Below are 22,943 nucleotides of genomic sequence, written 5' to 3' on the forward strand. Positions count from 1 at the left end.
GTAAGCAATAAAGCTTTTATCATTTCAACAGCTCCCATGGAAGTCCTCGGTGCATGTGTACCAGGCGACAGGTTTTTCCTGCACAAATTGCTGAAATCGGACACTGCAAACAATCGAGTGTACACTCAGCAAGGCGGGTGACACATTTCGCGTTGCGCAGAAAGCACCTGACAACTCCCTCGGTGCCGCTCGCCACCACCGAGGAGGTGATGTGAACATTCGGACTTCCACGGGAAACGGCACTTAAAGAGGAACAAGGTATGCAAGCTTTTTTTGTGGGGGGGTGGGGGGGGGAGATTACGCTGGTCAACAGAAACATTTCATTCAGAAATGGCTTTGTGTCCCTCAACATATTTTTGATGCTGGTTTAAAAGTCAACTTTTTTTCCCTAGCACCTCAGGTTTTGAGATATTTTCATGGTTTTTTTTTTTATAAGTTTGACCTATAAAAGCATGTGCAATACGGATTTGACCATCACTTTGTATTTTATAGCTAGGTCTTTTCAGGAAAAAAAAAAAAAAAAAATCTACTTATTACAGAACCTAACCTTTTATTCATAAATATTACTAAATATATTACTATTTGACATTTTATATTGTTATGTCATTATTCTAAAAACCTGATGTGCGAGGGTAATAAACAAAGGGCAAATTCGGAATCAGCGCAAAAAAAAAAAAAAGCTAACATCTCAAAGTTGGTAAACATTTGTTGACCAGTGTTACTTTACCATTTTCAATAATAATAATTTAAAAAAATACATTCTCAAACATCTGCATTTACTTTGAAGAGCACTGAACAACATTTGTGCCTATTTTCTGACGCCACGTGACCAAACCCAGAAGTCAGGTGAACTGCGACATTGGCAATGCGAGCCCGAGGGCAGTTTGATGTCAATTTCCATAGACAGCAGAGGGCAGTATAGGACAAAATGGCAGCGACCTGACTGATGAAAACGGATGGATTAATCTGCTTAATTCTATTTACACAACCACAGACATATATATATTTTTTTTGCCTGGCATCCCACTTTAAAAATATAAATAATAAAATAAATATTTGCACGCTACACTTCCCAGTACAACCTGTTCTGTGCAAAGAAACATTATCGGCATTTAAAGCCCAAGATGTACACGCGCACACCGCTTAAGGTTTATTGATTTATCAAATACGGACTGATTAATCATTAGACAGCACACATCCGCATCCTGCCTTCCTTTACCCCGCTAAAATAGTCCTTTGCTATTCAGTGATCTTTATTTCCGATCAAAAGCAGTGTGAACCTCTGACTGCATTTTGTAATGACGCCCCACCCTCAAACACACACGTACACACACAAACAAGCCGACTGCTGAGCTGGTTATTTTTAAACTACCTCATACCTGCTACACTCTTAAGTGTACAGTAGGTGTAAAGGGCAATGTGGATCATTGTGCAAAGTCCAGCACAGAAGGACAGGACACAGTCCAGTACAGTAGTTTACACAGTGCACTGCACTAGACTGCGTTTGTGTGTTTGTTAGTTAAACTGTAATGGATATAAAAAGTCTACACACCCCTGTTCAAATGCCACTGATAAATCCTTTCAAAATAACAAAAACTAAATAGATTTGAGAGCGGAAGTAAAAAAACAAAAAAAGAACTGAAATAATGTGGTTGCATAAGTGTGCACACCCTCATAACCGGGGATGTGACTGTTCAGAATCAACCAATCAAATTCAGTCTCATGTCAAGACACACCTGCCATCATTTGAAGGTCCCACTTTAGGTTCAGATGTTCTAGTAAGCTTTTCCTGACACGTTTTTGCTTTTAGGGGGTTAAGATCAGGGGATGTCGTTAATATGTCGTCAGCTTTGGGCATGTGAAGCCCTTTGAGATTTCTCGTGATTAAGGGCTACTTAAATAAATATGACTTGATTTGACATGACAGAAGCATGAAGGTTTTTTGACTGCTATTTCAAACTGTTGAGAATTCCCCGACAGTCCAAGTTACCTTTCCGCTGAAGAATGCTGAATGTGATTGCTTCATTCTGAACTCGGCTACACCCCAGTTATGAGAAGAAAAATGTTTTGGGGGTTATCTTTACTTCTCAAAGACTTTGAGATTGAATTGAGCTATACAGATTTTGTTATCACATTAATGGTGAAAATATTTTTGAAATTATTTAGCTTGGTCTATTTTTTTAATCTTTTTTTTAAAAATTACGTTTCTTCTTCCACAGTAGTTCCTTAGCACCTTGATACCATAAGATGGCAGCAAAACAATACTTTTCTTGCTTTAGCCTGCGCACAAAACGGCAAATAGGTGCGTTCCAGCAGATGAACATGTAAATTCTCAATTTGCCGAAATATATGCGGGTTCATTGTGTACAACAGTACGTTTTGACGGGGAATAAAAGGTCAAATTTATGAACGGAAATTCCATCCGTTGCAGTGACTCAAGTACCCAATACAATTAACTCATTCACTGCCATTGACGTATTTATTTGTCTTTTTCACAGTCCGGCCAATCCCAGAAACTTATTTGTTTTTTGTTTTTTTTTCCTATTTTGTTCGAACGTTAGGGTAAAAGAGAGTCTGAAAATGTTAGGCGATGAGTGAGTTAAACACGTGAACGAATGAAAAAAATATCCCTGGACCCTTCATGTAAATGCTCGTCCATCTGCATTAAATTGTGCAATCGCCTAGTCGGTGTGTCTAAAAAGAAGGCGGTGGAAATGAAACTTTTTGACATGTCCAAAAATCTTGCCAAAGTTCATTTCACTCGGGTTTTTTTGTCACCATGGGTGACGCCGGCGCACTGGCTAAAACATCTTGATTGTGATGGCTGGATCGCATTTATGTGGGAGGGGTCGGCTTGCCCTACTGAGGCAGCCTTGTGTGGCGGCAGATGAGCCAGATGACTCATGTATACAGTATGCGTGAGTGCAGGAGCACCCTTACACAATCACACACTACAGTGCGCTCAGTCACTCCGGTCCTAACTGCTGGTCTCGTCTGACCCTCCCGCCTGACCCCCGTTTCCGCCCCCACACCCCCCCCCCCCCGCTATAGATGATGATGCCTTGGATTTAAGAGTGGTGATATGAATAACACACCGGATGACTTATCTGGAAGCCTTGATGCCAAAGCGGAGATTTGCCGGAGTAATGGGAGTGCGGCTCTCGTCTCCTTGCAAGAGCCTTTACTGAGACCACCCTGCAAAGTCAACAGGTATGACATGGCAGCATGATGTACAATTGTTGTTGTTGTATTTTTATTTTTTTTTATATATATATAAAGCGGGGGGCGGGTATGTTAAAGTCAATGGTGCACACTTGCTTGTAAATCCAATACAAAAGCTGCAGAGAGAGTGTAGAATTTGTACCCGTAATGCGCTCATCCGACGTCACGTAAAGCACCGGGGATTATTTCAACAGCAAAAGTCGAACATGACGGAATCAAAGCGGGCACCTGTTGGTTTGCCGGAGTTCATGAGTTACTCAGTAACTGGGCTGTTTGCAGAATGGAGAGGAACATGTCACATTGAAGAAGGGGGGGGAAAAAAAATCAGAGGCTAACGTTTGTGCTTAAGAGCCACATTTGTTTAATTTTTAATACAAAAAAAAAAAAAAAAATTTGTAGAAGGACCAGGTCATTCATAGATCAGGTTAAAAAAAAAAAAAAAAGAATATATATATATATATAATATGAAAAAATCAACTATACTTTATATTTAACCAATTCTTATTTTAATAATGTATTGAAGAAAAAAGAAAATTCTTCAATATTGTGATTTAATATGCAATATTTTTTTTCAAGGTCCTCTGCATGTATTTTTTTTTTTAACATACACTAGCAATAAATGAATCTGTATTACAATAAACAGTATCAGATTTATTATACATAAATGTGTTGCTCTTATAGATTAGGCTCGCACTAAAATAAAGGCAAAACATTAATAGAAAAAAGTTTTAGTCGTTAACTTACTCACCACTTTGACTTGCAGTCTTTCAAGCGCTTAAGACAACAACTTCACAAAATTCTCCCAACCAAGTGTAGCGTGAACATAAATCAATAAATCATAAATCAGATTACAATAATGCAAACAAATCTGCGACTTTATCGCTTCAACTTTTCATGCTTCATGAAACAAAAATATGTCAACATGTGGACTGCACTTCTTAAGCGCTGAACTTATCTAGACCCTATATAAATAAATAAAACATAAAAATGCGTTTTTAAAAAGCCTACAAATCAACTGAAATGAAGTAGAGTTGCTGGTGTTTTTTTTTTTTTTTTTTTCCCTCTCCATTTTTGCAGCCCCTGCGATTTAAAAACGGCATTCTACAACACTGCAATGTCAATCTGAACTTGATGAATTGTTCAGTCGGACTTTTTCCAGCAAACGTGCTTCGGTTTGATTGCAAATATCTCCAATTCTGCTGCATGTTTTATACACCCAGGTCATGTATTTGTTTGACTCGGTTGGTTCGGTTCACCAGGTCAAAAAAAGAGGCCAGAGAAGCGTCGCCTGGTCCGCCTTCTCTTCCTGAAGGGCTTGCTCCTACTCTCTCGCACTCCGCCCCTGACTCTTTATTACCTTGGACCAAGACAAGTGCGACTCAGGTAAGCACTGTTTCATTGATTTTTTTTTTGTAATCGTGGTTACTCTGCCTTCCTGGCAGCTGTGAATGCAAGTGTGAATGGTTGTTCGTCTATACGTGCGAATGTCACGGACCATCTCGTAATCTGACGGATCCCGGAATACCATCGAGAGTATTCTTATCAACTGTACATTCAGAGCCTGGAGTAGGAAACGGAATTGGCAAATACAAACGCAGTATTGAGGGGGACCCGAGGAAAATGAACATGGCGACGATAAATAATAAAGTATAAGTCTAGTCCAATTAGCTATACGGGTAGTGCAAAAGTGACGGATAATATATAATGACAGATTGATGAATTAAATACGAGCATGGGAAGATACTTGTATTTATTTATTTTTGGTTGTTAAAAGGTTGAGTTCATAAGGATACTGTAATTGACCACTTTCACCACTAGGTAGCGCAGTTCCGTTTGAATTGAGAACATTCAGAAACTCTTCATTGTGATCATTTATGACCATTAAGTTGTTATCACTCACCGCGCCGCCTTAAAAAAAAGCCTCGTTCAACTTCAGCTAAATTCTTGTGTTCAAGCTACATAAGAAGTGGATTCATATACAAAAAGTCAAATTTAGCATCAAAGAGTTAACTGAACATGGGTTAGAATTTGGGGCTAGTTTGAAACCAAGTGGCGCCTTTAAAGCAGAAAAAAAAAACGCAGCTAAGTTAAGTACATTACCATAAAAATGCATCGTCAATTGGTTGTGTTTAAATGATCAACAATTTGGAAACGTATGTCCAGTGGAATCAAAGTGCAAATAAAAATACAGCAAATGTGACAACTCTCGAGGAATACCGCATGCCAGAACTTGTAACCGGATGCATTCTTACCACGTTTCTCTCTGACAGTTTAAATGCTGCTTGCCTTTGTCATAGGGAAAAAAAAGTGTCATTTCCCAGGGTTGTAAATGTTGTACAAAACCCGAATCTGTCATGCTACAGCATGTGAGCTGCAATTAGATGCCGATTCCATTCAATATGTCTTTCTAATTTTGGAGTAACTATACATACTTTATGTAAATCAATCAGATGTTAAGTCCTCGTTAAACCTAACGTGTGTTTTTTTTTGTAATGTGGGAGCAAGCCGGAGAAAACTCTTGCTAGCTCCACGCTGGAAGGCCACAGAAAACAGGAAGTCTCGACAGTGAAGCAAACATGCTAACCTGCAGTAATATTAATTGATAATTAATTAATGTGTTGCTCTTCTGTTTGTATTCAAATATCCGTTGGGTAACTTCACAACACAGATGCTAAGCAATAGCCACTCCTTACTGGTTAGCTTTTTTTTTTTGTTAGCATTAAGCTAATGGAACGTCCATAAAGCAAAGTTGTGTCTTTTTTTTTTTTTTTAGGAGATTTGTACAACACAAACCATTGTTTGGGGTTGTTTTGTGCATTATTCATTTGCCCCAATGTTTTAGATTAAATGAATAGCTCTCAAAATGTGGTTAATCCTTTTTTTGACCCAACTGTTTTGAAGCGTAGCCATGGTGGACGGCCCAGCTACGGTTAATGGCTGGCCTTGTTGGATCCAAATCTTGACCCGGTTAGCTGGGTGAAATTCTCAACCCAATACACTGGATATAAATAACTCAGCACCCACATTTGTCCCTTTTGAACTCAGTCGTGGGTTAGCTATTTCACCCAGTTTGGGTTACTTTTGGCCCAGCAGTTTTAGGAGTGCATATACTATATGTGAAGGCAGACTTCCAGAAGTGTGTAAGTCTTTCAGTGGATGTTACTTGTAGTTTCAAGGTTTCAATTGAAATAAACATGTCCTGTGACTGAGCGGCGCAAGTAAATAAACATCACATTCTTCAGCACTTTTTAACTGAGCTGGAGCAGTACTGTTTTGACAGCTTAAATTGTAGTTCAAGTTCAACTATTTTTAGGAGACTATTTATAGTAAATTGTAATCCATGGCACTGCAAATATCTTGGAATGAAAAGGCTTGTTGGAGAACTTTACTCCTATGCTTGAATTGTATGCGTACAGTCTATCTAGTGACGGTTTTGTTGGTATACGTACACGCATGCATTTACGGTCTTGCTAATTGACCCCGCTCGGGGATCTTGATTGGATCGAGGCCGGTCAAGGACAATGTGTCTGTCTCGAGCCGCCTTTGTTATGGGAGTAGTGGAGACTTTGTTATCATCTGGGCTCCATTAATTCCAATTCATTTTAGCTGTGTGATAAGTGGCAGCGTCTGACTGTCTGGACTCTCACCAGTCCGGGTGCTGTGTTGAGAGATAAAAGTCCACCCTGTTATGGGAAGCCTGCTCCTTCTACTTTCTTCTTCTGTTGCTGCTTCCAAGTCTTACGAGTGGCCATGGTGGACCAGGATTGGTGCCAAAATGTCCAAACGTCGCTGTTGGCTTAAATATATGACATGTGTTATATTTGTTTGCAAAGAGGGATGATAGTGCAAAAAAAAAAAAAAAAAAAGTCATGTATGGTTTTGAAGTCGAGTGTATCGCAGCATTTTGGGGACCTGGTGACAAAGCAGTTTGAAAATATTAATTGTAGCTCTCATTGGAGCTATTTTATGTGCAAAAATATTGAGGATTTGTGATGTCGCAACAATCGTTTTCTTTTTAATATGAATGAGTGGAACATTTGGACTTTTTTTTTTAATCAGAGGCGCAAGTAAACTTTTCTAGATGATTTCTTTTGTGTGCGTGCTGATTCTGAATCTGGTGTTTTTTTCTAGCTTAATAATATCACACAATAAGAGAATATGTAATATAGTTTTCATTGAGGTTTAGCAACAGTTTTTTTTTTCTGAAGTCATAGCTATAAATTACAACGCGTGGTAAAATCCCAAGCTTTTATAGGTTAAACTTGAAAAATAATGGAAATGCAGTATCTCAAAAACCTGATATGCGAGAAAAAAGTCAAGATATTTTTTAGATCAGCATCAAAAATACATTATGGGCCACATAAAGCTATCTCTGATTAAAAATTGCTGCTGACCAGCGGAATCTTGCTCAGTGCCGCACACGCCGTTTTTGTTTGTTTTTTTTGTCTTTACAGGCAAACATTTTAAATGCGCTTCAGACCCCCACCACTAGATGGTGGCATAAGCACACCGACTAACAATTGGGACCCACATTTTCCTATTGTCACTAAGTTACAACCCGCTTTTGTAAATTTCCTTTGGAAATATGTTCGCCATATTTTAAGCATATACACTAACACAGTAGTAAACTCACATTTACAAAAAGTAAAATATTGGTATGGAAAAAAATAGATTAGAAAACAATTAAATTAAAAGCCATAGTTGTGTCCGAAACCAAAGACCAAAGATATTTTTTTTTGCTACCTGTCTGCGATCCGCAATCCACTTTTAGGTCCTGACCCACAAGTTGAGAATCACTGTTATCTGAACACAAACAGTGGTAGAAGTGTAGACAGGCATATATTCTTTATCCTCTGTGAAGAATGACTACATTTCATTACACCTTATTGCGTTAAAACTAACTCAATTTTGCGGGTGTAGCTAAAGCTGTGTCGTTATCTTTTGCTTTGGATAAAGTTGTCAAAACATTGTAAGTTATGTTGTGAGCCAGTGTGTTATTTTTTTCTCCTAAGATACTTCAGGACGTAATTTAATAAAGGGCTGGAAAAGGTCATTGAGGGTTTAGTTCTTAGTGTGTATATTTTTACGCTTGTCATGGATACGGTCATCTTACGATCAGATATGATCTCCTTTTTCTTTTTTTTTTGCGCAGCAAGCTTGTTAATTTTGTGAAGTTCTCATGCAGCTTTTTGTGTACCTAATGAAATGGCCACGGTATACGACGGGACGATCACGACCGTCGCCCGCTTGACGACTTCTCGAAAAATAGTAGTCGTCACTGTCCATCCTGCAAGCTTGTGTCTGAAGAGTGTATGAATGATCATCGCGTTTCTCTTGCCCTCTGTGGCCTTGTGTGTTTAAATAAAATGAAAATAAAAACATGTTTGCAGCAGACTTTCTGGAAAAGAAAAAAAAACAGGAGAGAGAATGGGAAGCTTTTGCTTTCCAAGGGCAAAGGAGGAGTTTGTGTTTTGGGGAGGAAACATGACTTGTTTCTCACACTTATTTTGCAACACATTTCACTCCTTCTTGAATGTAAGGCCACTTACTGTAAGTCACCCGTATACAGTATTGTAAGTCTAGTCCGCCCTTCTTCCATAACAAATATCATCCCAAGTAGTGAAATATGTATGGATGTTTTGTCGGATTGTCCCTGAAGACTGCAGCATGAACTTCCGTGCAAGAAGAGTGACCTTGCCTGCCATCACGCCTCTTTGTCTGCAGAAGCGGGTAGGGACGTTATTCTTCTTTACGAGCGACCTAAATCTTAGTTGGGACATATACGGCGCTTGAAAACATATCAAATCAGAATCATTTGGACATCAGGACGTTACCAATTCAGCTTTTTGTTTCAATTTCATTCTAATTTGCAGTATACTTTTTACAGTATGTGCTTTGTCGATTTGATTGTCTTCATTGTTATGCACTTTTTAGGAAAGAGTGGAACAATCTACGACATAAAAGTCGTGCTCCAAACTTCAGCTAGTCATTGACTTTTAAATATGTTTAGTTGAATTATAATATGATTCCAAATGTCATTTTTTTTTTTTTTGGGGGGGGGGGGGGTCCTATTATTAAAGCTTCACTTATATTTTGATTGTTTTACTTTGAATCCGCTGCGGTAGCGTCGAAAGAAATAATCATAAATCAGTGTCCGAAAGTATATCATGTGCCGCACAAGTGTTCACGCAGGATTCTTGTATCAAAAAAGGGACAATCGTTTTTCTCCTTCACAATCTGATAAGATCCACGACTATTATAAAACACGTGCATGCGCGTGTGTAACTTCACTATTGGTGCAGTGCACTTCGACACCGCTACAATCAAAATAATAAATACACTGCATAGCGGAACCTCAATTGAATTCCGCAATGCCGATTGCTCTCCTATTTGTTTCGATTTTGAATGTTGACACTGTGGCCATCATAAAACGTTATTATTTCATTATCTCCCCCCCCCCCGGCTGTCATAGTGTCCAAGTATTTTATAGTGTAACAGTTCGAATAAAGCAATGACCATCAAACCAAATCATGATCATTTACATTCTATTTATGTAATTACTCCGCTTTTATTAATCGCGATATTATCGCGTGCTAATTCCCCTTACGCTAAACAAATTAAGCTGCAACAATTCTTCTTTTTTTGGGGGGGAGGCGAATTTGACTCTCATCTTAAGGCACCACTGTACGCGCGTGTTTCTGTGTAATTCACTTGAATGTCAGGTGTGTGACTTAGCCGCGGTTGACTGATGGCGACAATAAAAAAAAAAAAAAAAAAAAAAAAAAAGGAGACATTAAAGTGAAAAGAGGCAGTTAAGCAAAGGTTATTTGCTTTGCCGGCGTCTTTCGCCCCGAGTTGCTTGTGCGGCTCGACAAAGCTGGAGGCCACCTCCTCACCATCACTCAGATAGGGCTGCAGCTGTGGGGGTGCGGTTCAAGGTTAAAGCAGACGAGTCTAATTGGCCAAGTGGCTCACACTGTCCCATCCTTGAGATAAGGTCAACAAGACCATTCAGCCGTGCGCGCTCACAACGTGTAAGATTTACGCTTTTGCTCGGCGCGCTCGCTGTTTTCCTTCCGGCCGTCACCGCGTGCAGCCTGCGCAGGCTCACGGTTGGAATTTCAACAATTCTCCCGTTACACTGTAAGAATGCCCAATTTTTTGATTACGCTGTTTATTTATAGAAAGAGATATACAACCCAAATGCTGGGTTGTTTAAGTAAAGCACATTCGGGTTGAGGATTTGACCCGGCGTGTTGGGACGTTACATCATTTGGACTTCATGACGTAACAAAAGCGTCAAAAATGGTGAGCAGAATCCTCGGGCCGCCAAAGCCCATGTTCAACCCGGTCTGCTGGCTCAAAAATAATGAACACAACTGTGGTTAGAAGTAACCCAATGTGCTCCAAATCCACAGCCATATACTTTCATATTGTGATACTGCACTCTAAAAACATTTGGGTTAAAAATAACACCATTTGGGGTCTAAAATGGACCGATACACAAATTGGGTCAATTTGACAAACTTTCTTGCATTGTTTTGTACAAAACAGATCATTTTTTCTGGGTTGTTTTGTACAAAACTACCCATTTTTTGGGGTCAACCGAGAAAGTTGGGTCAAATTGACCCAAGTTGTGGATCGGTCCATTTATGACCCAAAATTGTCTTATTTTTAATCCAAGTATTTTTAGAGTGTGATGCCCTTGTCAAATCCAATCTTCAACCCAATCCAATGAGTCAAAATAATTAACCACATTTTTGGCAGAAGTAACCCAATCTGCTCAAAATCCACTGTTAAATGCCTTCATAATAATAATGATGACCTTGTCTCAGTTTACAAAATTTGGTACACGGTGTAAAATCTGAAATCTTGGTCTGCTTAGTTGAACATGAAGCTATTATACTCAATTTAAAAAAAAAAAATAATAATCAAACTTTCCAGGGTGTGCAACTGAGTGACCTTTGCTGGGTCATGTTTGGGACTAGCAAAAACGATTGATTTTCCGAGCATGTGAGGACCCTCAAAAAAAAAAAAAAAAAAAAAAAAAGACAATCCTCAAAAATAAACTAACGGAGTGATTACAATCAGTCAGTTTCTGTATTGTATTGTGACATCTTTCACTCAGTGAAGGTAGTTCTCCCATTGTCTTTTTTGAAATCATTTTTTCTGGACACCCAGTTTGTGTTCATCCCGCATGAAACGAATCCACTTCAACAAGTCTTTCACCTCCCTCGAGCGAGGCGACTTTTGTTCTAGGATTCTCCACATTCTCTTGAAACTCCACTCTAACACAATGACAGCTTTACAGATGCCGTGTCTCGTAGCGGGGGGGGGGGTTAAAAGAGGACGAGTGACGTTTATTTAACAAATAATTAACAGCCTATTAAAGCGAAGGCCACCAATGACGGAAAATCTGCCGTTATAGTTTCATTTTGCCACTTTTTTTTTTTTTTTTTTTTTTTTTTTGCCGTGCCTCAAGTGTCTTTCAATCAAAATGTTTTGTTACACTTCACTTATCTGTCGCTCCTCTCTTACATGGACATAGACTACTCGTCCTTGTCTCCGTTTTTTTTTTTCTTTTTTTTTTTTTTTTTTTTTTTTTTTGAAATCGCAGCATTAATCACGTATGCTGTCGCCGCCGACCAGCGACAAAGCTGCGGGTTTAACTTTAGAAGGTCTTGGTGTACTCCGTCTCAAGAGTCACACAGCGATGCGACAAGCTGATTGGAGAGTGCATGTTAAACTCTTACTACAGGTACCGAGTGAATGTTTACCGCCAGTATCCATGCATCCAACTATCACATTCGGCACTCCTGATCCCAATACAAAAAAGAGGCGTGTCATGAAAAATTCCTTTGCATAAAAAAAAAAAATAAAAAAAAAAAAGTGGATTGACATCCACTGCTTGTTGTTTTCAGGTAATTAAGATTTATAATGAAGATAACACCAGCAGGGCGGTGGAGGTCCCCAACGACATTGTTGCCCGGGACATATGTCAGCTGTTTGCCTTGAAGAGCCTCTGCATCGATGAACACAGCTTGACGCTTTACGAGCATCTCTCCCACCCGGGAATTGGTAAGGCCTGACGTCACGGAAACCACACAACTCATTCCGCGCGCTGCAGCTAATTGACGTGCTAAGGATAATCCCTGCATTCAAACTCATTGCAGCTCTGCTTACCTTTCGGCTTTGATATGATTTATGGCACACGTGGGAGATGTTAGTGAGTGTTTCTGTGTGATGAAGTCCGGCCTTTTGCTTGAAAGTGGATCTGGATGTGTACCCCAGCCTAGCTTCCGAGTCTTTGGCTGAAAATTGTGGTTGTTATTATGCGCCGGAAATTAACCCCCCCGGTTTTGTAAAGTATATCTTTTTTTTTTTTACAGTACGTAAATCCGCTGTGGCAAAATACAGTGCGACTATCGAAATCAGCGATCGTCGTTTTCGCACGGTTACAATTCAGCTGAGTCGATTTGAATACAACGGCGCAGTCGCGATATTTATTCGCAATGTATTTGAATGAGGTAAAACGGGGCCCCCCTATTGTCAATGTTTTATGAGACATCATAAAGGATGTGTGAACATAAAAAAAATGGAACCAAATGTGTTGAATAGATGAATGATAAAAGAATACATCATGCAGCGTCCCTTGACTCAAGGGTGAGGCTTTATGTGGCGATTACACCAAGGCTCATAAAAAAAAGATTATCATCCACTACAACTATTGTTGGGAAGTCTTAGCAAAAGTGATAATTCTGTTATTTGATTTGAATGACATCCAAAGTTGGTTTATGACAATACAACACATTGCCAGAGTGAAAAAACAAAAAACAAAAAACTGACAATGTTATTCCCTCTTGTCCTGACTAGAGAGAATAATAGAGGACCATGAGTCCATTATGGAGGTGATCTCCAGCTGGGGGATGGATGAAGACAACCGGCTAAATTTTCGGAAGAACTACGCAAAATATGAGTTTTTCCGGAAACCCTTGGTGAGTTTGCGAAAGTTCCATCGTGTCGTTTTAAGCACTTTGCGACTCTTGCGGTCCAAATATTAACCACCACTGAAATTCTTGTAGGACTTCTTCCCTGACCACATGGTGTCCATATCAAGTGAAAACAACGGGGTGGTGGATTATTCTCAACTTGTACAGGTCTCAACTCTCAACTCTCATTTTCCACACACACACACACAGTATGTGGAAAAGTTTTCATTATAGGTATTTTTATTTCGTTTTTTTTTTTTTTTTTTTTTTTTTTTTTTTTTTTTTAATTCAGTTAGTTTGAATTTGGGTTTTAAGGCATGTTTTTTTTTTCTTTTTTTTTTTTTTGCTTTATTTTAGTTTATTTTTTTATTAGTTTTGGTATTTGTCTAGCGCAAAAGAAAAAAAGGTGACTATATATTGTGTAATAAAGTCAAGTTTTCTGTACAGATGTTAAGCAATAGCAAAATAAATACGTTTAAGGCATAATATATCATAACAATATTTTTGCAATAATTACTGTTAGTTTTAGTTTGTTTTACAAACGTAAGATATAGTTTCACTTAGTTTTTATTTTAAAAAAAATAAAAAAAATTTGTTTTATTTAGGGAAATGTTTTTTCATGATTTCAGTTCTTTTTCATCCTTGCTCGGTTCACAAAAAAAAAAAAAAAACAGCAGGTGGGTGGTTAGTGAAAAGGCTTTACACAGTTTATTGCCACTCCTGGTTGACGTTTAATGTCAAACTCAACATAAAACAATGAGAATTAAACATTGTGTGTTTGAACCAATCACATTTCCCTATTGACGTCTGTTCAGCTCATATTTTGCGAAAAATTACTAATACGGCAGCTTACGGAATCAGTTGTGAGACTCTTCTTTGTGTGTGTCATTGTCTGCATTATACAAAGTTTCAATTCTCGACAAACTATGATATTACAGCTGCTTTTCTTATTAAAAAAAAACAAAACATTTTCATTGTTTTGGGGCAATTTCAATGTATTCATTGCTGTCAAATTACATCCAATTTTCCCGGAAGTGTTATCTTGATGTTCTCAGCCTTCATTTCTGAACAAATCTCTTTTATTTTCACACCAACAGACCTTTCTTAGCTCCAGCACCTGCCCGGAGATTCATGGACATCTCCACGCCAAGGAGCCAAGCAAGAAGTCCTGGAAGAAGTTGTACTTTATCTTGCGGAGGTCAGGGCTTTATGTCTCCAGTAAGGGAACTTCTAAGGTCAGTGAGCCAATGCGAACGGAGATAACGCCGACTTTATTATGTTCACTGCAGCGCTTGTGCTTGTAATATCATCTCGGGAGCTGCGTCTAATATTTTTTTAATTTTTTTTCCACATTGCACCATAATGACAGCAAAATCCGTTCATTTTTTTTTTACATTTTTTTTTTTTTGCCTCTGACATCCGAGCATCATTATCACCCAAGCGCTTGTATTGAGGAGATTGCACATTACCGGCCGCTCATAGACCAAACATTGGGACAGGAATAGAAAAAAACAAAACATCATCCTTTTATCTGGGTAGATTTGTTCTAGTTGTTCTAGTTTGTCGACACAAAAGGTCAGCAGTTCATCTGGTGTTCTATCTCGGTCATGTTTCAAGGGAGTAGCGGAACGGGCTGAACTTGATTTGCCTCGCAGCAGCCTAAAGGCGTTACGAAGAGACGGAATGCCCGCTGATGACTTCTCGACAGCCTTTCTTTTCCGGCGCTCGTGGAAAGGTGGAAAATAAGACTAAAATAGCAAGGATTGGAACATTTTAGATTGGAAGTCAAAAATATTTTGCATTGCATAAATGGTGGTAAGATTTGATCGACAGAATTGTTGATCTAAGTTTTGCATCGTTCCTCATTTTGCCGCGCGCGCGCGTGTCTGATGTTGTGGTTGCGCTCGTGTGTAGTCATCTGACCGCAAAAGCTTCATAAAACGCAATGACGTTAAGGATTTCACGGCAGGTCGTGATAAGGTCATTAAAAAAAAAAATGCCTACAAATGGTTTAACCTGCTACAGTGGACCTTTGTTGTCGGTGGCGCTTTATCGCTCTTGTGTGAGCGCAAACACTAAAATGCTGCGCTATTACTTGAAAAGGGAGGGAGTCCAAACACATGAATGTGTCACATGAAAGCGAAACAATGCTCGTCTTTGTTTGTGTGATTTTTTTTTTTTTTTTTTTTTCCCTGTACAGATTCATCTTTGGAACTGTTTGCCGGTGATGAGTCTGTCTCCATTTAGTATTGTAGTGCAGTATGCTTGAACTCAATCACAAACTTATTTTAATTCAGCTAAACTCTTTTTAAAATTATTATTATTTTTTTTTCATACGGCACTTATAAAGTGGGAAATCAACGCAAACCTATTTTTTTCAAGAATATGTTCCCAGCAGGCCCACTAGTTGAAACGAGGCATTCTGATTAATATGAATAAATATGAGTTAATCAACAACCCCCCCTGTTTTTGGCCATCTCAGTGGGCGGCCATTTTGTCATTTCTGTCGACTGAAAATGACATCACAACAGCTCACAACGACCAATCACGGCTCAGCTTCAGAAAACAGGTGAGCTGTGATTGGTCGTTACCTGAGCCCTGAGCAGTTGTGATGTCATTTTCAGTCGACAGAAGTGACAAAATGGCCGCCCCCTGAGCTAGCTAAAAACGGGTGGATTAACTCCTATTCCACAAAGGCAATATTAATCAGAATGCCGTGTTTCAACTAGTGGGCCTGCACAGAACATATTCTTGAAAAAAAAAAAAAGGTTTCTATTGACTTCCCCTTTTAAAGGAACTAACTTTAAAGAAACTAACTGCAGCTATACAAGAAAATCAATCAATCAATAGTGATTTTATAATGAATAATTGTGATCATACAGGACCCATGGCATCTTCAGTTCATCGCCGACTTGACCGACTCAAATGTCTACACTTTGTTGTCAGCCAAAAAAGCATACGGGGCTCCCACTGACTTTGGCTTCTGTGTCAAGGTTTTTTTTTTTTTTTCATTTTTTATTCCTCCATAGCCATTTACTTTCTTTGTTTAAAAAAAAGATCTGATCATATTGTTTTTTTTGCGTATGTGTGTGTCAAATTGTCTTTCTAGTCCATCAAGTGCACTTCATCCCGGGATATGAAGCTGCTGTGTGCCGACGATGAGCAGACCAGGACGTGTTGGATCACAGCCGTGCGATTGTTCAAGGTTGACTTGGATTTGGTTTTTTATGCTCTTAAGCGAACTACAATGTTAGTTCACGGCATGTTTTGTACGATGGGATTAAAAAGCCAATTCATTCTCATAGCTACCTCAAACACAACTCAATAAATCATTTACAATTTAGTGGCTATCTTATGTACATTTCTAGAAATATAGAAACTCTAATGTTTTTTTTTCAAGATATGATGCTATACTTAACGTATATGTCTGTATATGGAAAAAAAAAAAAAGCTCCGATACTAACACACCACTACTACTTTATCGGCCTGACAGGCACTAAAACACTGTATGTACTCCTTTTGCACAGTGCCCCCTAGTGTTTGGACTGTGACATTTAACTGGAAAAATATACAAATACATCATGTGTCACTCACTACTATTGGCGAGTACGCAAATATAAGATGGCGAGCTATAAGACGATTGTTTCTTAAAGCTGTTTTAAATAAATGAAATAACTGCGTACGTTTTCGGGGAGCAGTTCCAGAGCAGAAATGGCTCTCAGCATTCACTTTTCTCTCTCAGTATGGGATGCAGCTGTACCAAAACTTCATGCAACCAGACCAGAAACAAAAAGCTTCCCCAATGGTAAGCTGATTTTAATGTTGATTGTGAGTCAAGTCAAATATGAATATATTATATATATTTTATCCAATGTCTTGCAGTATTTACAAACATCGACCTGCCACTATGAACTTTTTTCATCATGCTATAGCGTCATTTTTGTGTCAAATAAAATATCACGGGAATTTAGACGTACAAATAAGGACAAGCTTAGCAGTGCAGCAGTCGTTCTGTAGTTGTTGTATAAATAGTTAGGACGAATGAGGCACCTTCAGTTAATGATATCTCAGAATAGCCTTACACCCAGCTGGCGGGAGGGAACGCAATCTATTTATGGGATATAGATACAGTATGTTCATGAACTCTGTCGACTAAAAATCAGATGCTCTCCAACAGCTCATTTCATTACCTTAAAAATATATATATATACAAATATATATCATAAATATATATATGTATACATATATATATATATGTAATTTAAAAAAAAAAAAATATATATATATATATATATATATATTAAAAAATATATATATTAAAAAAAAAAGTACGACCCCCCCCACACCTGCAGGGGTAGCATCTGTGTAAAAAAAAAAATATATATATATAAAATAAAAAACCAGAAAGTGAACAAAGGGACAGCAACAGATGTAATATGAAGTGTACTTCTTTCCACGTCACAAGTGTGCTGAAATGAAACCTGACGTGTCGTTTCAGCGGAGCATCTCCGAGAACTCCCTGGTGGCCATGGACTTCTCGGGCCAGAAGAGTCGGGTGATCGAAAACCCTTCGGAGGTTCTCTGCGTGGCCGTGCAGGAAGGCCTGGCGTGGAGGGTGAGTTCCACTAGACCACTTGGAGAAACAAAGTCGCTAAAAAACATTCCAAATGCATAAAAACGCGCTCAAGAGTTGCGAATTGTTTTGTTTTTTTTCCTAGCGGAAAAGCTGCCACCGACTGAGTGCACATGGAAGCCCTTCTGCATCCCAGAGCTCACTAAACATCGGTTGGATTTTATTCGATTTTTCTGCGCTGCGTGTTGGTTTGTTTTGTTATGGTGTATCTGTAGTAGGGCTGCAGCTATTGACTATTTTTAGCATCTACTAATCACTGGTGCTTAGTCAGGGTTATCAGGGCCGCCCGCCGACATATTGGGGCACAAAGTGCGACTACGGCCAAAGTGCGCACCTCTAAATCGGGGACCGTAACCTATGAAAAAAAAAACCAAACAAAAAAACCGATTGCTTAAAATTGTGAAAGCCCCAACGGCGATTTGAGTGTCTTGTTTCTGCAGCTCTCCATTTAGCTCAGCCCTGGTTCCATGGCAAGCTGTCACGGGATGAAGCTCAGCGTCTGATCACTCAGCAGGGTCCCGTTGATGGGTAAGAAGCTCTGTTGCGCGCTATTTTATCGGTCGTTGTCAGGATGGGGGGGGGGGGGGGGGGGAAATACAAGAAAAAAAAATGATAATCATCGTCGTTTTGTTCCCAGGTTATTTCTTCTGAGGGACAGTCAGAGCAACCCCAAGACTTTTGTACTCTCACTGTGCCACATGCAAAAAGTCAAACACTTCCAAATCTTACCCGTGAGTACCGTGGACTGTCTTTTATGATGCTGGTTGAGGTTGTACTTGTTGGGTTAAGTCATGTCCACTTGGGTATGTTTGCAGACTTTAGCATAGTACACACGCAGTGCTATGTTGACTTACGAGTGCCCCAACATAGACTCTTAAAAAATGCTGGGTTAAAAGTAAGTCAATATTGGGTTATTTATAACCACTGTATTGGGTTAAGGATTTGACCCAGCACGTTCACGATCAAGTTTGTGAACAAGAGGGTTACCAAATCCAATCTTCAACCGTATCTGTTCGCTCAAAATCCACAGCTATCCAAGTGAATGGGTTAGGAAAACACAGGTTTTTTTTTTGTTGTTTTTTTTTGTGTGTGCAGTATGAATTTTTCGCCACTTGGCAGATTTATTCTGCTTTTATTTGCGACAAAATTGGAGTTACGAATGAGCAAATTTCCACTTTAATTCCAAGATTTTACTCAAGTAAATGTCGGCTCCAAGCTAAAAAATAATGTACTTGAAAAATACGATTAATTGCAATCAATGATGGAAAATTTTGGGATTAATTAGTTAGATATATATATATATGTATATGAATATATATTTATAAATGTATAAATATAAATATATGAATATATATATATATAAATATAGAAATATATGTATATATATATATTTTCTATCTTTTTTTGAAAACAAAACACAAAAATAACTACACATAAATGTTTCATTTTCTGAATGTTGTAACTATGAGCCTCACTGTGGAGAAACTCCTCTTTGATTGTCCGCCTTCATCCTCCCACCACCCGGCAGGTGGACGACGCAGGCGAGTTAGCCTACAGCCTTGACGACGGTCACACGCGCTTCTCGGATTTGATTCAGCTGGTGGACTTTTACCAGCTGAACCGCGGCGTGCTGCCCTGCAAACTCAAACAACACTGTAGCGGGACCACCCTGTGACAAGCGAGCAGGAGCCACCACCGTCAAAGCCTCCCACGGGCCCTCCTTTCTGGCCCTTCACCCATTCTGATTTTGTGCACGGATGCAAAATTATACAAAGACTGGACAGGCTTGCAAGGTGCGTCGTCCACTGGCTGAAAAAGCAAAATTGAAACACCGTTTATTTGACTGTCAGCTCTCACTGTATCATGCCAAATGATTATATTTTAGAATTATGAATTCAGGTATGCATTTTGCAATAGTTTGCAAAGTCCCCCCCCCCCCCCTTGTTTTATAGTCAAAGTCCATGGATGAAAAAAACCTTTATAAAAATATAGAGAGAAAATACAACATACGTTTCATGATCTTTTGTTGTCCTTTGCTCATTTTTTTTCAGTCAATGTCACCAAGTGTTTGAAATATTTGTAATAAATACTTTTGTTTGATGGGTATCGTTAGTCAATTGGAATGTCTGTAGTTCAATTCAAAAGGGAAATTAAATATAGTGAAGAAGATTTCATTATTTTTTAAGACTAACCCTCTCACTAATGTCAACTAAAAATCTCCAAAAATGAGAATACATAACAAATGGGGCAAATTCCTTTTTTAATCGAGTGATAAGGTAGAATTGGCCTTCTGAAACACATTGTCCCATGTGAATAATGCACAGAGACAACATGAATTTCCCTTAATTGGGATCAAATAATCCCATTTCCAATTGGAATTTCCCAAAAGTTCTCTAGGCAAACATTCTCAAGTATAATGGACAGCCTCTAAGATTTTTTAATAGAGTTGAAAAAGACCAAGAAAAACCATTCTATAAATGATGTACAACCTGATTTTTATTTTTGAAGTGGACATGATAAATTCATTCTTTCTCCGGTGCATCGAACTGTGTTATAAATTTCTCTAACTAATGTATCTTTCCCTTCACCTAACACAGTTGCTTGCTATTTGTTCACTTATTCATAGTGAAAACTGTTTATTATTTAACGGCGCGCGCCCTTATAGTTAAATTTAGTTGCTCCATATTGCATGCGAATACTACATATTAACCCAATATGCCAACTGTGATTTACTAGATTCTATATGCAGCATTCATGTGAGGAGCTCAACAGGATTTGCTGCTTGGGGGCGGCGGCATCCAAGGGTGCAGGTGCATCTCATGACCACTAGATGGTAGTAAAAGCATTTTGTTGGCTCTGTTCCAGTTGGACCTTACAAGTCAACTAATCAATCGAAGTTCGTGACCAAAGTTGCTGCATTTATCATTAGTGAATACTGCTGACAATACACAGTATCAGACTGATACTTCTGCCCACAAAACTGGTACACCCGCACGCTAATAATAAGTCATCACAAATGAAGAACGTGGTGCTCCGCTCCACTGTACACAACAACCATAACGTGACGTCGTCAAACAGCGTTATTCGAGATTTTTTTTTTTTTTTTTTAATTCAGTTCTTGCATTGGGCCTTGCTAGAATTGGTCATAAGAATGCATCAACTCCCCCCCCCAAAAAAGGCATTGCGTGCATTCCCTTTCTCCAAGGATGTGAACAATTATTACAAGTGCAAGTAATGACTCATCTTTTCACTTAAATCCGATTTTTCCCACCCGCTGTGAGTAAACCCCGCAAATGATCCCCCGCGCAAACAGCAAACGGGCAAAATGTCTGGTCTGCAAGCGTCCGTGTTAAACAAGCTTCTTTGTTGTGATATAAATGCAGTGCCCCGACGCCTCTCCTGCTCCACTTCAATAGCAGCTTTTTTTTTTTTGGGGGGGGGGGGGGGGGGGTGTTTTTTTTTTTTTTTTTTTTTGTGTATTTGAAAGGGAGCGCTCGCATCCAGGGGAGACGTGCACAAACACTGAAGTCTTAAATGTACCCCTGCTTCTTAGGTCTTGTGCTAAATGTTGTTTTGGATGTATTCCTGCCATTGATCGGTGCCTGGCTGCAGGGGGAGAGATGGCAGCTGGGAGAGAATGCGCTTCCTTTAATGAATTCATCCGGCAACAACGGCCTGTGGACACTGCATTTCTTACAGCTAAGAAAGCCTTCTCTCTCTCTCTCTCTCTCTCTCTCTCTCTCTCTCTCTCTCTCTCGCTCTCGCTCTGTCTTGGCCCTCACGGACAACCAGGAGCACTCTGCACTTCACACCACTACACAGCTTGTATTAGGCGTGCACTCTCACACAGGTGCCAGCTTTACCAGTGGTTTTGATATGAAAATAATTAGCATTTACTATAAAGTACTGTAGCTGAACGTCGACTATGAAATATTTGGGCTGAACAATTAATCTGATTCACGTCGACATCGGAATGTTTGGAATGCAATTTTCAAATCGCAAACGCTGAAATTGATTTTATTCATTTGTTTATGTAGTGTATAGATAAGCGTTTAAAGGGGAAGTTAACGCAATTTTTTTTGTTTTTTTTTCAAGAATATGTTCTATGCAGGGGGCGGCACGGTGGTCGACTGGTTAGCACGTCCGCCTCACAGTTCAGAGGTCGTGGGTTCGATCCCGGCCTCCCCGTGTGGAGTTTGCAGGTTCTCCCCGTGCCTGCGTGGGTTTTCTCCGGGTACTCCGGTTTCCTCCCACATTCCAAAAAGGGGGGTATGTTTTATACAAAACATTAACAACAAAAAAATTGTTTTGTTTTGTGGGTTATTCATTCAACCCAGAAAGTTGGGTCACATTGTGTTCGGCCCCTTTTCAACCCATAACTGGGTTATTTTTTGAGTCTTTGTTAATCAGACCTATTGCAACTACTAGCGCTACTATCAACTCCTATTTGTACTTGGCAGTTCCATCATACGTGATGTTGTCGCGTGAAACCTTTGGCTCAAGCTACAAAGGCCACTATGCAAAATGCACAGAATCCAGTGGAGCCCGATATTCTCCCGGCTTCCAGATTGCAAAGGAAATGCACATTCAACACAACATTGATTGCATTATTACAACTATTACTACTACTGCCAATAGCGTGCAGTTAAAGTGCTTTTTATTTGCCAATTACGGCCGTTGGGTTTTTATAGATATTGGCTGAACAATCATGTTGTTTAAAGACATTACTGCTGCGGTCACGATGAGGTCATGCACACACTGCCGTCTTCTCCTTGCTGTTCAAACAGTGTCCTCCGCTGTCATTCTTTAATAAATGAATACTGAGGGACATAATTGTGACGCACACAATCCATATGTCACCATTTTTTTTTTTTTATGACAGTATTTTACTGTCTTGAATTTCTTGAAGCGGAAGTCAATCCAACATGTTTTTTTGTTTTTTTTTCAAGAATATGTTCACAGCAGGCTATGATCAATTTGAGTTAAACAGCAAAATCCACCTGTTTTGAGCCATCTCAGGCCGGCGGCCATTTTGTCACTTCTGTCGACTGAAAATGACATCACAACCGCTCACAACGACCAATCACGGCTCGGATTCA

General features: G+C 39.3%; 1 protein-coding gene across 2 annotated transcripts; it reads left to right on the forward strand.

Annotated features, from left to right (window-relative positions):
• The first annotated feature begins 36 nt into the window (after nucleotides 1–36).
• Nucleotides 37–19,948, forward strand: grb14 (growth factor receptor-bound protein 14). 2 transcript variants are annotated; one of them, XM_086051556.1, is made up of 15 exons: nucleotides 37–258; nucleotides 3,052–3,210; nucleotides 4,482–4,605; nucleotides 12,144–12,300; nucleotides 13,096–13,217; nucleotides 13,305–13,379; nucleotides 14,309–14,446; nucleotides 16,094–16,204; nucleotides 16,321–16,416; nucleotides 16,954–17,016; nucleotides 17,710–17,826; nucleotides 17,930–17,996; nucleotides 18,285–18,372; nucleotides 18,482–18,575; nucleotides 19,373–19,948. In XM_086051556.1, the coding sequence occupies exons 2-15, from the start codon at nucleotides 3,083–3,085 to the stop codon at nucleotides 19,517–19,519; spliced, it is 1,527 nt and encodes a 508-aa protein (XP_085907682.1). In that variant the 5' UTR covers nucleotides 37–258; nucleotides 3,052–3,082; the 3' UTR covers nucleotides 19,520–19,948. The 2 variants fall into 2 exon arrangements, with proteins under 2 accessions (XP_085907682.1, XP_085907683.1); XM_086051557.1 differs by lacking the exons at nucleotides 37–258; nucleotides 3,052–3,210; nucleotides 4,482–4,605 and adding an exon at nucleotides 8,728–8,952.
• The last annotated feature ends 2,995 nt before the right edge of the window (nucleotides 19,949–22,943 follow it).

The sequence above is a fragment of the Filicampus tigris genome, chromosome 14 (assembly GCF_054856515.1).
Source record: "Filicampus tigris isolate MCC_2025a chromosome 14, RoL_Ftig_1.0, whole genome shotgun sequence".
Classification (NCBI taxonomy): domain Eukaryota; kingdom Metazoa; phylum Chordata; class Actinopteri; order Syngnathiformes; family Syngnathidae; genus Filicampus; species Filicampus tigris.

Excerpts from the sequence above, each read along its gene's own strand:
- grb14 (XM_086051556.1), top strand. The coding sequence starts at position 3,083 with ATGAATAACACACCGGATGACTTATCTGGAAGCCTTGATGCCAAAGCG. Across the intron at positions 17,017-17,709 it reads AACAAAAAGCTTCCCCAATG|CGGAGCATCTCCGAGAACTC; the intron begins GTAAGCTGATTT and ends GTGTCGTTTCAG. Across the intron at positions 18,373-18,481 it reads CAGCAGGGTCCCGTTGATGG|GTTATTTCTTCTGAGGGACA; the intron begins GTAAGAAGCTCT and ends TTTTGTTCCCAG.